Source organism: Agelaius tricolor, unplaced genomic scaffold (genome assembly GCF_023055355.1).
Source record: "Agelaius tricolor isolate 1412-34295 unplaced genomic scaffold, bAgeTri1.0.p SCAF_8, whole genome shotgun sequence".
NCBI classification, from domain to species: Eukaryota; Metazoa; Chordata; class Aves; order Passeriformes; family Icteridae; genus Agelaius; species Agelaius tricolor.
Window position 1 is genome coordinate 11,775,601 of NW_027269268.1, and position 15,254 is coordinate 11,790,854.

General features: G+C 43.6%; 1 protein-coding gene across 7 annotated transcripts in view; it reads left to right on the plus strand.

Annotated features, from left to right (window-relative positions):
- The first annotated feature begins 264 nt into the window (after positions 1-264).
- Positions 265-15,254, plus strand: part of GRID2 (glutamate ionotropic receptor delta type subunit 2) — a 681,787-nt gene continuing 666,797 nt past the window's right edge. For all 7 annotated transcript variants that reach the window (XR_011679913.1, XR_011679915.1, XR_011679917.1 and 4 more), the window contains exon 1: positions 265-452. Coding sequence is in view for 2 of the 7 variants with exons in the window: in XM_071431643.1 (XP_071287744.1) it covers positions 365-452 (88 nt within the window). In the remaining 5 variants the exon portion in view is untranslated. The remainder of the gene's footprint in view (positions 453-15,254) is intronic.

A 15,254-nucleotide genomic window follows, 5' to 3' on the forward strand; every position in this document is an offset into this window, starting at 1 on the left:
TGCTGTGCAGCAGCGGGACCGAGCGGATCCCTGGACCCGGCGGAAGGATGGGGATTGTCTGACCAGCAGAGGCGTCTGCTGCCCGCGGCGGCGCCCGGGCTGGATGGATTTGCTGCCGGCGCTCCCAGCAATTCTGGTGCTGCCCAGGAGCCCCGCGAAGTGACGCGGGGTTTCGCCGAGGAGAGAAGCGCTCGGAGCCCCGGGCTCGCTCCCTGACCAGCCGCGGCTCTGCGCCAGCCATCGGGATTTACACGCTCCTCCGGCTGCACCTCAAACTCTTGGGCTTCCTGCGCTGCGCTGTCCTCCGCGGCAGCACCGTTTGGCGAAGAGATCTGTTGTTATAAAGCCTGGACCTCCGGAGGAGATGGAAGTTTTCTCCCTCATCCTGGTCGTGTCCGTCTGTTGGACTCGAACCTGGAAAGCGACGATTGCAGATTCAATCATTCATATCGGTAAGGGGGTGCTGCGCCTGCTGGTGCTGCTGGACACTTTTCCAGCTCTCCTTTGCAACCTTTCCTCTCTTGGAAGGCTTTCCCCCCTCCCCCCGTAGCCCCCATTATCTTTTATCGCTTCCTCGCTTGCTTTTTCTTGTTGTTTAGTCCTCTCTTATGACTGCTTTCCACCAGGACCTCAGGCGTCCTCTTTTTCCCCTACCGCGCTGTGTAAAGGTTTCTTGGCGGCAGGGTATGTGCGTGCTTTAGACCTTGAGGTTTTGATGAGGCTGATGATGGGGGCGCCCAGGGCTCGGGCACTTCCCCGGTTCCTCCCCGCCGCCCCTCAGCTCCAGCCTGCCTTCCGCCTGCCCCGGCTCGCCCTCGGCCGGGGGACACCCCACGCCTCCCCGTGTTCCTCACACCAGGGTGACAGCCACGCGAAGCCCCCACCCCGCGCACTTTTCCTTCCTTCACACCCCCCTCCCGCCTTCCTCTCCCGCGGCGGAACAGGTGGTTTGGCAACGTGAGCGCTTCCCCTGCCGCGGGCGGGGGCGGGGGGCTCCGGCCGGCCGGCACCCCCTGCCCGCCCGCCACTCCCCGGCCCCGTCTGCGCCTCCCGGAGCCGCCGCTCCCGGCAAGGGCAGCGGCCTCCCCTCCGCCCCGGGAAGGGCAGGGGGCAGCTCGGGTTGACGCCGGAGCACGGCGCTGCCCGCTCTGCCCGCCGCCCGTGCCCCCTCGTTCCCCGTTATCCCGAGCCCTCTCCGGCACGGCTGCCCTCCCTCCCTCCCTCCCTCCCTCTCGGCGGGCGCATCCCTGGGAAGCGCTGGCGAGCGGCGCTCGGTTCCCGCGGCCGGCGAGAGCGGGCGGCCCCCTGCGCCGGCCGGGGATGCGCTGGGAGGGAGAGGAGGGCGCTTCCCCCGCGGCCGCTCGCCCATCTGCAGGCACCGCACGCAGGCGGAGCGGGGGCGGGAGGACGGGCGGCCGGCGCCGCGCTGCCCCGGGGAAGGGGCATTTCGGGGCAGGGTCCCGCCGGGGCTTCGGGGAGGGTCCTGGGGCGGTGCCGGCCCCGGCTGTGGGGCAGCTGCCGCTCTCCCCGGGGTTGGCTTTATAAATATGTCTGCCGGTGCTTGTCGTGGGGATCCGTAGCGGGTTTCTGTGCAAGGGGAAGCGGGGAGAGCGTTTGGAAAGCGCGGCCGTCAGGAGCTTTCCCGCAGGAGCGATTTTGGGGCAGCGGTGCGCCAGCCCTCCGTGTAGCTGTCCCCAAGCCCAGAAGCCAGCGCTGCCCTTAGGTACCGCAACTTTACAGGGGTCAGTCCTTTTGGTTGTGTGAGACTGGAGCAGCAAATACTGCACGGGGAGGTAGCGCTCTATGCCCTCCTTTTAAAGGGAGAAGGACTTTTAAAATTCTTCCCAGTTGCAGACTCTTAAAGCGACACTAGGAGACAGTTACGTCTTAGGGTTTCTTTCCTAAGAGCTTGTAACAAACGGTTACATCCTAGGATTTGGGGGGAAATTTTGACTGTGCAGCATATCAGGAGTTTCTTTGCAATCCACTGTCGCCCATCCTCCTGGCTAAGGCAGCGCTGCTGGGAAAGCCGTGTGCCTTTGCACTGCCGTCAGGGGAGACGACAGCTTTTCTCCCCTCGTGTTAACGAAAATTTATTTGATTTATTAATTTTATTTGATAAATGCAACACATTTTAATTATTTTTTTCAATAATGCTGTTAGTGATCAACGCAGTGAATTCTCACTGAAAGCAAAAAAAAACCCCAACAACCCAAACTAGCAGAACCAAAGCAGTTGCTTCTCGCACAATTTGTCTTGAGAGACAATTAGTACAGTTGACAAGGGGATTAGCTCTTTTTATAGACTGCTTTCTGCTGCCATGAAAATGGCAAACTATATAACTGGTACACAGAGCTGTACATCTACTAAAATGAGTACTCTGAAAATAAATTACCTGAAATCAGAACTAACAGTAAATGAGTACCCAGCTAAATATTCCAAGTTGTACAGCTCACAGATGAAAATTTGGCCCCAAATAACACCACTGTATTTTGTGACCTGATCTTCTGGTCCCTTTTTGCTTTCTTCCACTTGAATAAAATACATTTATGTATAAAATATAAATATTTAGGCATAAGTAATAAACTGTATTTGTTTAAATGAGTGAGAAAAAACAGTAGCAGGGTACTCTATGAAGAAATTAACTACAGAAGAACTTAAAAAGCCAAAGAAAAAACCAAAATGCTCAGTTCAAGGGAAAAGAAATACTACCAGTGGTAGTTCTGATGCCTTAGGCAACAGACAGAATAAATGCATTATCTTTTTTTCGTTCTGCAGTGCTAAGATATTCAAGTGGAAAATATTTTCCCATGTTTGAGAGGGGCAGATGATCATAAGAAATAACATAAGAATAACCTGTGCATACCCTTTTCCTAATAGTACATACTTTTTTCAACATAATGCACAAACTCTCTTGCTTGCCTATGTTTTATTTTATGCGTTTCCTGTAAAAGGATGCTTTCTGTCTCAAAGTGTTTTATCAGTCCTCTCTTAGACAATGCCAAAAAATGTTACCATTTAGTGAGTAGACATTAAGGACTTGGTGATGTCAGTGGGAGGGATACAGTGACTGGTATCTATGATAATGCCTTTTCATATTCCTGTCTTCTGTGTACAGATTCTGGTTTTCAGCTCTAGAGGAGGTCTGTGCATATGTACATGTGCACATTTAAAAAGAAAGGTTTTCCTGTATCATATTTTAAACATTGGTAGAGCTGCTTATAGTCTGTACGTTTCTGCTGCCCTGCTATTATAAATAGGAACTGGCAGTTCAGAAAGACTACATTAAGCACTCTTGTGAAAATGGTGAAATGAATCGACTCCACTATAATTTTCCTTACCCTTAGATAAAAAAGAAAGGGGCAGGGTTACCATGTCAAAACTGTGCAATCCTGTATTATGCTGCTTCTCTCAGCCCATGCATTGATTGAGTAATTTCATCAGTCCCACATTACTTGATTGCTTAGAAGTTTCCTAATGATCTGTATGCTCTAGGAAGAATCTGAAAGTCGTGAGTGGAATGGTAATGATTCTGTGTTTTATGAGGCTATTCAAAAAGTCGCTCTGATTTATGTAGCTCGAAAGCTCCCAAGTCTTTGAGATTAGCCACGCTGCCTGATATTTCCTTCATACATCAGTCGTCCCACACTCCCCACTCCCTAAACAGGAGTTTAGAACAGTGTTTTAATTAAGCAGGGATTAGATGGCGTTCCTTGTCAACCGCACAATTTGCCTATGCTTTGTATCTTCTACTGCTGATAGTCTCATGCTTTTATATTTTGTACTTTGTGCTCCTTATTTTCCCTTGATAAATTCACAGTAATACATCTGTTCATGCTTATGGATTTCCTATTGTGTCTCTAGAAACACATAGGCAGATATATGTGTATTGGGTGCTGCAAAATCACCCAGGGCAGCAGGCACATAGTGTGGTACAAAACTTTTGCTGAAAAAACACTCTACAGGATTTTTGAAGGCTGATCTAGTTCAGCCTCCTGGATTACCTCAAGTTGGTTTTTATGTTTATCATTAACTTTAGTCATACACAGTCAACTGTGTACTGCCCTTGGCTTTTTTTAATGGAAATTTCATAAATAGATATAGCTATGTATTATATATGCTTCTACATATACATCTGGTTTTAATATATTTATAGATAAAAGTTTTTCTTCCTGAGAAAGAAAATCAGTTCTGCCCTTACCTTACTCCTCTCAGCTTTGTAGGCCAGGACTGCTGCATTCCTTTTGTTGGACAAGTTCCCAGCATTGCTGGGTCCCGAGTTTTGGCTCACACCTTTAAGCTCTTCTGTACCATGGTTAATAATATCAAGGCAATTCCAGCATGGGGTCTATTGCTTGTTTCTTCTCTGGATGTTGGTGGTGACGAAAATGTATTTTTTTCTGTAAAAAGGAAAGGGATTCTTGTTCTTTGGTGGGATGCCTGTCTCATTTCTTCTTGTAAGCTGATGTGCTACAGTACAGCTGGGGTTGTGTTCTGAATTGGTAATAGGAATTTAATTTGCTGTGCTATTGGTGAAGCCTCATTAGGAGGTATGTAGTGCACGCCACCAACTGTTCATTACAGTACTCTCACATACATTTGTAAAGCACAAGAGAAGCAAGCAAAACAGATTTATTAAAACCAAATAAATCTCTGTGTGCCTGTAGAGTCTGCAGGGGTGCACTCAGGTCCCTGTTGTCCCTGCTCTAAGATGTGAGAAGGTTACTTGCTTATTTTAAACACACCTCTGAGTGAGGACCTGGAACCCACTGTGCTGGGGCTGAGCAGCCAGGAGCTCTATTAGTAACCACGTTCTGCTTAAATGCTCAGCCTGCGTGACAAACTCTCTGCTTCTGTGTTCCTTATTTCTGAAACACTTTCCCAGGTGCTTGGATTTGTGGCAGCGCTTCAGGCCCTGTAATGTGTGGTAGTTACTCTGTAGCTGAAGAGGGATGACTTTGCACACCATAGATTAGGGTTTGCCATCATCCAAAGGCATGTTTGCCATTAGGTGTCACTGCTTTCTGGAGTGTTTCTTAGTCATCATCAGGGCCTGATCCAGAGTCTGTCATAATCCAGGTGAGTGGCTAAGTTGACTTTGGAAGATTTTAAACTGAGCCTGTGGATTGCTGACTGCAGCAGGCAGCTCCTTTTCATGTTCTTAAATAACTCTTAGTAGTGTTATATCAGGTTCTTTGTCCTTGATAAAGGCAGAGTAAAAAAAAAATAAAAAATCAGCCATCCGTTTTCAAGTGGTGCCCTAACAAATGTCTGACATGGCAATCACTGCTGCTGCTCTGTGCTTTCACATGACTACTTATGGATGCACTGAGCCTTTATTCTCACAATGCCATCTTTGAAAAAACACACTGGAGAAAAATCTTTCAAGACTGTGACTACATAAACCTACCAACTAAGGTTCATTTAACTTAATGAACAAAGGCATTAAGTATGGTTCTCTTCCACTCCCTGGCCCTGGAAAGCAAGTGGTATTGGCAAGAGATGACTTCTGGAAGCCATTAGGTTACTCCCTAGATATAGACTTGAACTTACATCATTTTCTTCCATTTGATATATAGCTATCTATAATCTGCCATGACAGCCTGGTTTTGGCTGAAATTTATTGGAGGCTTTTCCCTTTTGAGTTGAGGTTTGTATTTTCACTCTTTGTTACTGCTACTCTACTGCTTCATTTTTTTTTCAGCACAGTAAAAAATGGTTTTAAAAACAGTTTATGTGAAAGCGTAGTTATATTTGGCTATTAGTTTCTAATAAATTTTCTTAATTAACTGGTTTATATATGAGAAGATGGTAACACTCTTTCCATCTACACACACTCCAAACATATTTTTTTTATATCTTCAGTGTTTAAAAACTTAGTAGGCACAGGTATTACCATTGATGTTTGGACTTACAAGTGACGAATGAGAAAAGGAAATAGTATTCTAATATTTTGAGCAATTATATGAAAATGATCAAACTTTGAGAACATGTTTTGCACATATATTATGAAACATAGTATGTGCCAAAGATTGATTTCAGGTGATACATTAGTAATGAGGCAAATTCAGATACCTTTCTGCATCTGCAAATTCAGTTGTCACTTTCTTTTTTCAGTTAGATTTGAATTCCAGAAGAAGTCAGTTGTTATCTAAGCTGGTGAAATTTTGAAGAAAACCTTGATTTGAGAATCAGGCTTGGCTTGTGTGTCAAAGCAGCTCCACACCTGTGCATCCTATAAACCTTACAGTCCAGGTCATGGCTCTGCTCGTGCTCACACCCATCTATGAGAGCCCCAGAAAAAGTTTGTGCTACCTCGAAGTGCCAAGAGACAAGCATGACTGTCACAGCCCAGGAGTAAAGCACAGCAGGCAGGTTGCTGGCACCCTGACAGAGTGGCTGGGAGCTGCTCATCACAGCTCATGTTTCTTTGATGCATTTTGTACCCCAGGCTTGCCATGTAGCCACTGGCTTCCTACAGGGCTTCCTGCACACAGATGCATTTCCTCTCCTTCTCTGGTGCTACATTACCCTCCTGCACCATGTATTATGTCCATGAGGACGTAGCTCCTGTCCTGTTGCTTGCAGTAGTTACCAAAATGAGCTGTGTTGGCCTTTTTTGGAGTAATGTTGACCATGGCTTTGGCTCATCTAGGCTGGCAGGCTGCGTTGGAAAAGGTGCAATACTGAGGGGGTGCAGTGTGACATGTGGCATGGGATGTGTGCTAAATGCATGTTGGATCAGTTTGATGGAGTGATGGTTAATCCATCCTCAGCATCAGGTAAGGAAGGCCTGGGCAAAGCCTTCTGGGCCAGCTTTTAGCTGGTTTGGGCATTTGATGCAGCACTGGGCAAGAGGAAGTGCTGTTGTCAGCCACTACAGAGGCAGAATATAGTTGTGTGTTATTGTCATGGTAATTTAAACATCTAGACTGAAATGGAAGGAAGAGTGAGTCAGGAATATGTGTCTTTCTTGCTGTATCTTTCTGGATTTCCCAGGAGCACCATCAGGGTAGTTTCCTCTGCTATTCTTCTATACAAGTGTCAAACTTTGGTTTCTGGTTGTTGTTGGCCAAGAAGTTGTGAGAACTGATGGATTTAAGGGAAAGATTCTCCTGTGCCTGCAACCACGATAATTAATAAGGGCTTATGTGACTTGGAGAGTTGTAAGTGATCTCTCTAACAGGCAGGACACAGGCTGAAATTGAAGGTTAGTAAATGAAATGTGCTGGTGTTTGGAAGACAGTTCTGAAATCTGGCAAGGGAGCACGTTTGATGTTGTGCACTGCTGTAATTTTGTAAGGTTCAGAATTTATGTCCTAGTTTCAGTGATAATATACTTAATTCAGAGAAGGAGGTATTTTATGTTCTGTATTGTACCGTGGAGTGCACTTCAGCTGGAGAGACTTCTTCCTGCTTTGGTCTGGGACTCACCACAAAAGCTCAAGGAAGGTATATTCTGAGAGCTGTAAGTGCTGCATTAAATAATATAAAAAAAAAAAGAAGAAGAAAGAGAAGTGCTCATAAAAAGTGACACTTAATGAGAAAGGATAATAGAGTAACTACAGCATTTCTGTGTAGCACTAAAGTTATGGTGGAAGAGGTACAGAGACTATTACTCTAGTTTTAGTCAACTGTAAACTGATGGATTTGTAAGAGCAGGGCTGGATGTAAAGTAGATTTCCATTATACACATTAGTTGTGGGATGTGGGGGAGTAGGGTAGAAAAGAAAAGATGAAAGGGAAAAAGTTACTCGGAAGTTGTGCTGGGCTTATGTGACAAGCTCTATACTCAAGAGGAAATTGAAAAAGAAAATGAGTAAAAATGGAAGGAGGGGAAGAAAATAAGATATCAAAGGCAAAAGCCACTAGTTCTGTCTGTTTCTATTTCTCTGGGAGCTGTATAATGTTCCTGTAAATGCTATGCTCAATGGAAAAGTCCTGAACCAGAAAGGGAAAAAAATGTCAGGATAAGAATTTAAATGAGGAGTTATATGGGTATTTTAATGTAGTAGATAACACTCTGTGCTGAAATGCTAATTATTCCTAATTGTTATATTTGCTTTACCCATGAATAAAATATCACATATCTAATAAAATATGCAGTGAAAATAACTGTAAAATTCCTCTTGGAGCCTTTCATGCAGATTTAAAGGATTTAATACCTTATTTTTTCATTGCTTTTTAAAACATTAACTTTCTGTAATCAGTTGGATTGCTAAGGCCAATATCCAGTGAACCTGACAGTAATTGCTTGTTTTGCAGAACAATTTTTTGTTAGTCCAACCATATCTTTCTCACAGGCTTAAATCGAGTTGGTGATTTCATTATAATAATTCACTTGCGATAAATCAAAATCAAATAGCACCGCTCCAGTGCTGTGGAAAGCAGCTCCAGATGAGAGCTCTGGAGAGAGCAGAGGATGGCAGAACAGCAGACCTGAATGCCAGGCTTGGATTTGCTATGCCAAATTTTAACGTACACAGATATATCAATTTTGCAAGCCTGTTTTGAAATAGAGAAATGTAACTTTGCACAGGGTGGGCTTCCCTGCCTTGGGATGCCAACTCCAGATCTGTGTTTGGGACCCAAACCTGATGACAGACTTGCTTTGGTTTTAAAGCATGCAGGAACTCAGTCAAGCTCAGGCTCCTGAGCCTTTGGGATGTTTTGGAGATGTCAGTTCTATTTCTCAGGTGCCAAGACACCACTGCAGAGTTATCTCACTGATTACAGTCAGTATTAAAACTTGCCTGGCTGGGCTGAAAGCACACAGTGGGGGTATCTCTAGACCAAGTATTACTAAGCAAGGATGTTTCTTTTTGTTTATCCTTTGCCTTTTTGCAATCTTTATAGTGTTCAACTTAAACATTGGAGAAATATTTAAAAACCATTTCATGTACTGGAGGGTTGTCAAAGGGAAGAAGGCAGTAGAAAAGACACAGTTCTTGCTCAGTGAAGCCACTGTAGAGTAGTGGCAGTGTGGGCTTGCATTGTTAAATAGAAGTAAGAGTGATAGCTGTTTTAGGTCATATTAAAATACATTTATTGCTCTCTTTCACTGTTTCTGTTAGTTTATTTCTCTCTCATATTCCAGGCTCATGGCAAGATGTTGTGATGGTCATTGTGTTCTATGCTTTTAAATATCTGCTTTTAATGTCCAGTAAGGAAAAAGTTAAACATGCCATAACACAGATATCTATTATTCGAATAAAACTGTTTTTTCTCTGGAAATTTCTCTGGAATTCCACTTACTTGACCTCTTTTGAGGTCAAATACACCTCAAAAAGTAGGTTATAATTCTTAGAGGTAGTCTTCCTTTGGCTTTCCTCTTTGTGAATAAATATGCTGAAGCAGTATTGAAGTATATCCACTAATGCGTTTGCTATAAATATCTTTAAATATCTTAACATTATTATTCTGGAGCTGTTCTAGCTGTAGCAAGCACTGGAGTATGTATTAATGTATGTATCTACAATATATAAATACACACTTTTTCATTAATCAGAAGGACTATTGAAAATACTTGACTGGATTTTTCCTTAATTTGGGATGGCATTACGTTCCACCCTAGGTAACAACATGAAGATTTGGGAGCCTTTTTGCTTGCAGGCAGGAAGTCATAACGTGAATACAAGTAATGAATTGGCCCCCTCACTGTGCTGGAAGCTGTACAAATATGAAACAAAAAGTTGGCTGTCAGGAGATTTGAAGCTGAAGTGAAAGAGAAGGGTTGGATCTCTCTGCAGCTCAGTTTGTACACCTGGAGACTCTGTCTTTTGAGAGGCAGATTCGCTCATTGATGTTTGTGAGGGATCACTTTGGGTACAAGGGGATGAAAGCAGGTGGGAATGTCTACAGGGATGTCCTGTGAGGGCAGATGCTGCCTGGCTGATATCAAAAGTTCCTGATCTGGGGCTGTGAGGTGAAAGAGCTGACATAAAATGAAGGGCAGCAATGTGTTTGTAATTATTACCTACAATATGTTATTGCCAGTAGCACTGATAAAATGGGCCAAATAGAAGCAATTGTTACCTCATCAGCTGCCCCCATGCTCCTCTCTGGGTTTACCTAGTACAGGAGTAATGCCTATGCCTATTCTCACTCTCTGTCTCACTTAGACAAATATTTCATTGTACAATTTTGGAAGACTAGGTAGGAAGAAAACACCCCTTTTTTGGAAAGTGGAACAATATATGTAGCAAAATTCCCCACTTTGTTTAAAAGAGATTATATAAATGTAGTCAGCAATTCTGAAACTATCTGCAGCCTCCTTTGGTAGTCCCGTGAAGTTTTTGTATTGCTGTGGAAATATTATTGAAATAATCTAGGGAAATTATTATCCAGCTCCTCAAAGTAGCTCTCCTGTTCTGGAATTGGATTGCATCCTGGAGATACATGAGAAATTTGATACATGAGATACATGCTCATTTACTTGAAAAAGTTCTCCCATTTTTGACAGCCTTGCAAAGAGTATAGGCCCTGTGTTAAATAAAAGGGCTGAAGGCAGTGGACAGGAAAAAAACATGTTCTGTGCCACAGAACTGCTCCAGGAGCAGGACTGCTGTGGGGAATGTTCTGGTGATGCCATCTATGTGGGAACTTTGGAGAACAATTGGAGAGTTGTGTTCAGCAGTGGTGGGAGTTGGCTGGGTGGTGGAGGGACGCAGGAAACATTTGGAGGGGTTAGCATGAGTAATGGGCAGTGCAGGATACCTTCAGGGAATAGCAGGAAATGTTACCTGGTTTGGAGACTGGGCTTTATGTTTGGGGCAGGCCTTGTAGGGGAGGTATATGTATAAGCATATGAGAAAAGTTGGGAAATCCAGAGGAAGAAGGGACTGGAATGGCACAAATATTACTGAAAAGCTTAGTAATACAATGCAAATGATGCTCTGAGAACAATATAGCTGGAAGATAATATTAAGTTTTAAAGAAACTAAATTACAGATTAGAAAATAGGATTGTTTCTCCTTGTCTAGTCTCTATAGTTTTACCATAAACCATTTCATTTCTGGGATAGATCTTAATTTTTTGGGTTTTTTCAGCCAATAATTGTACCTTGTTACTTGGCAGAGAAATAAGATCCATTTTACCTTTTTATTGTCTAATGCCATTGTGCACAGATGCAGACAATGAGTACTGAAGTGTCAGCTTCCACTCCTCTCCACCCAGGGTAACTCTGAGTGTATTGTACCTTCCTGTGCCTTGACACTCTCTCAGCGTTTACTTTCATAGGCAGGTCTGTGCCATGCCTCCTTTTAAACTCAGCTTCTGTGGCTGGTGAGTAGGAGGAAGGGGTGCACACAGCCACAGCTTCTGCTCCATTGACTTTTGACCTAATTTAGGGAGGGAGGAAAGGGTCAATAATGCAGCCTGCTTCTGGATGCCCAGCCTGCTGTGACTTCCACGGAATGAGGGGGCGAGTGCTAGCTTTCTCCTCATCTCAAATAGCTGCATAGCTCGCTTTCAAAGTTACACCTTTCTTCAGTGGAGCTCCAGAGTGGTGAGTGGATCTCCTTTCACACTTATCTCGTGGCATATGTCCTCATTTGGTCTGGTTTTCTGTCAACATCAACCTTGTCCAACCCCCATTCAAGGCAGCGAAGGCACAGCCAATGGCTTGTGTTTCCTATAAGTGAGACACATTAAGAATTGGGAATATTTTTCTGTTTGAGAACAATGACCTCTAATAACAGGGAATGATGTATGGAATTGCAAAGTAAATACTTCCTTGGGGAAAGGTAGATAATGATAGCATTTGGAACTGCTATTGCTGAAAATCATCTTCTCAGGATTTAGTAATTAAAAAAAAAAAAGAAAAAAAAAAGTCTGTTCATTAAAGTACTGTGGGGTTGGAGTTTTTTTAGCATTTTTTAAAGGGATGCATTTTCCCCCCCATTTTTTGTAAGACTGCCAAATGTCCCTGAGGCTAGAATTAATTGGCTCTTTGTATTGTGTCAAGTAAGGAGTACAAGTGTTTTCAGAAAATACTAGGTTTACAGACTTCCATAGACAACATGAAAGGCAGAGAGGGGCTAACTTTCTATAAACAAGGTCCTTGCATCATTTTGTACCACTAACTTGGAGTAACAAGTAGAATATTGAAATTTCTGGTGTTGGAGCTTTGGAAGCTGTTGGAAACATCCCCGATGCCCTCATCCCTTCATTGTGACTAATCCTCCCTTCAGAATAAGCGTGTGCCAACTTCTTTTGCTCTCACCTCCAGGCATCTGCAATGAGTAAACAAATGTCTACTCCTCAGAAGTAACCAGCATTTGGGTTTTTTAAAAGAGATTCAGGAGTAGGGACCACGGAGATGTATTTTGTTGTCGGCATTGTTTTAGTAATACAACAGAGGTTTCTTGTTGCGGTTCATTTCACAAATTCCCCCTGACCATTTAGGATATGAAAGTATTTTATCATTTTTTAATACTGCTATTTCAAAGGCCACTTCTTAAAATGGATGGAAGCCAGAGGGATGGCAGCGGTTGTAGATGTAAGCTTTGAAATGGCCCTTTTATGGAAGGGTTTGAGAAGTAAGTCATGGAGCCATTGCATTAAAATTCCGAAGTGTTAACTTAAATGTAATAATGCTCTGACAAAGTGCTACTACCATCTGCTAGTGAGAATTAGTAATATTTTAAAATCTCCATAATTCCCAGAAAGAGCAGAGGAGTCATGGTGTGAAGAAAAGTCTAACTCTAAATTAGTATTTTAGTTCAGGAAGTTGCAATCTCTTTGTGGGGACCACAAACTATTAGAGATTGTGTGTCACACTCTCAGCTCACATAAGGGAGTAAATATTTGTGGTGTATGACTAGAATGGTGCCTGTTCCTAACTGTTTCCAGCTTGGTCCCAAGTTTTGAGGCAGAATCCTTTTTGTTTACAACCACTTCCCATTCACATCACAGCAAAAATTCAGTGGTAACTTCAAATATAGTTTGCAAGGTAAAATAACAAGGGGATGTACTCCCTTGTTACATATCCATATCCTTGTACATGGATATGTAAAAAGCTTCATTCCTTATAATATAACTTCGTAGTACTGGGAGGCAGTTCTTTGTTCAGTGCTCCTGGGGGGTTTTGAGCACCACCTGAACGCTCAGCCCGTTCTGCAATGTGAAATTGGTCTGCACTGAAGAGTATGATCTGTGGCTGGAAATGTTCTCAGTACCAGAGCATCTCCCTCCCTAGACTTCTCTCAGCTGAACATGCAGAAGTAATTCAGCTTCTAGTAAGAAGAGGGTCTGACCAGTTTTGAACCTATTCCAAAATTCCTATTACTTTTGTCTGTTAGGAAATGGTTTTTGTATCAGCAATAAAGCTACTTTACTCATATTAGCCAACAGCCAAATCTTGCACAATATTTAAAGAAGGGAGTATGAAGAGAAAGCTAGTAATGACAAACTACACATAGCTGTTAGATTGTGTAGTTTAGGAAGGATTTTGGAAATCATATTAAAAGACGTATTTTGTAAACATTCCATTTGAGAAGAAAAGGGAAAATGTGGCCAAGTAGAAGCTTTTTTCATGTCTTTCTCTTCCCCCTCCTAAAAAGGATTCTCAGAGTCTTGCATGGACTATAAATAATATTCTTACCTTGCTCTGTGTTGCAGTGTATCGCCATTTCCTGTCTCACCTATCCCATTCCCCTCAAGGATGCCAACCTTTCCCCCTCCCCCTTTTGCCCTCCTGCCTGGTACCTTCCAGCAAGGCGTCGTGTGATTGGCAGATGCCCCCCCAGGCCTGGGCTCATTGGTTTGTCCTGGCGTCCACATCCCCTGACCCTTCCCCTGCTCACACCTGGTTGGCCCTCACGGTCCCTCCCCTCCCCCTGTCCCCGGGGCTTAAAAAGGACACGAGACCATGCGGTCGGGGTTCTGTCTCGGTTCTGTCTGTCTGGAGCTGTTGCCAGATTCAGAAATCTACCATGCTACAATAAAACTCTGGATCTAAGCTCCTCGGCAGAACCCGCTCCTTTTCTCTTCACCGTCGTCTGAATCTTTTCCACCAGAGGTAAACTGAGTTCCTATTTTGCCTGGACTTGTTCTGAGCGCCCAGCTGCAGCACCCAGCCAGCCAGAGGCATCTCTGGGGTGAAAACACCACAGCTGCCACCTTTGGTCCAGCAGCGAAGCCAGACGAAGCCAGGCAGGACACACCCCGAAACATTCGGGGCTTAATATTTAATATAGCTCTGCACATAAGTTGATCATATCTCATAGGCTTTTAGCTGAAATAAACTTCGTCAGTGTTTCTTGCTGAGGTACGGGTACTGTGTGTATGTCCATAGGCCTCCTGGTACAATGGCCATGTGCTCTATGTAGCTAAGACAGGCTAAGTCAAATTCTCCTCAGTTGTAAACCAGTCCTACCCTGCATTATTATTTTGCATTATTTTCTTTTTCCATGCTAGAAGTACAACTGATACTGATTTTGTGTTTGAGGAGTCAAGTCTTTGACTTGCTATTTCTGGTGTAAAGACCTTCACCTCCTCCAAAATCCTGCTCAGAAACCCGCACTGCTTTCCTTGTTTTTCATGTAGACAGGCTGATTACCCATAAAGTTACTTGTTTGAGACAAGTAACTCTAAGTCCAGGATGAATTAAAGATTTCTAGGCTGTCTGTTACTCAATTCCAGTCACTATGTTGTCTTGTACTATCACAGAGTGGTATTTTGGTTTATCTGATGTGAGAGAGGGACCTTCTATTGTGTTAGCAAACATCTGTGTGAGGCAGAGGGAACAGAGACTGTTTGAGCTGTGAGAATGAGGTCTTGCCATAACAATATTCTTGTCATGCTCTTGCTTTTTGCTTAGACAGGTTTTTGTTTCCTTTCATACCTTGTGCATACAGAGAAATAAAACCAGATGGATTTTTCACACATTTACAGTGAATAATGGGCAATTGATGAAATACAATTGGCCAGTCCACAGTTGTCAGTTGATAAGGCTGCTCCTTGAAGGGATCTCTGTTTTTCATGACTGAGTGCTGAGTAATCTCTGCTGGGTCTGTCACGTGGTGACCTGCACAAAAACGAGGCCAGATGCGTTTCCACTGCTTGTCTCCTTGTATGTAAATGTTTACCTTGCCTCTTAAAACTATTTCAATACTAAGAGATTCAAAGAACATAGGAGCAGGAGCTGAACTTTATTAAGGAGCAACTCGTGACAGGGCTAAGGAGGCCAATCTCTACCTCATAAATGTTTTTGAAAGGACTCAAAGCCATTTCTAGCAGCTGTCTTTTTACTG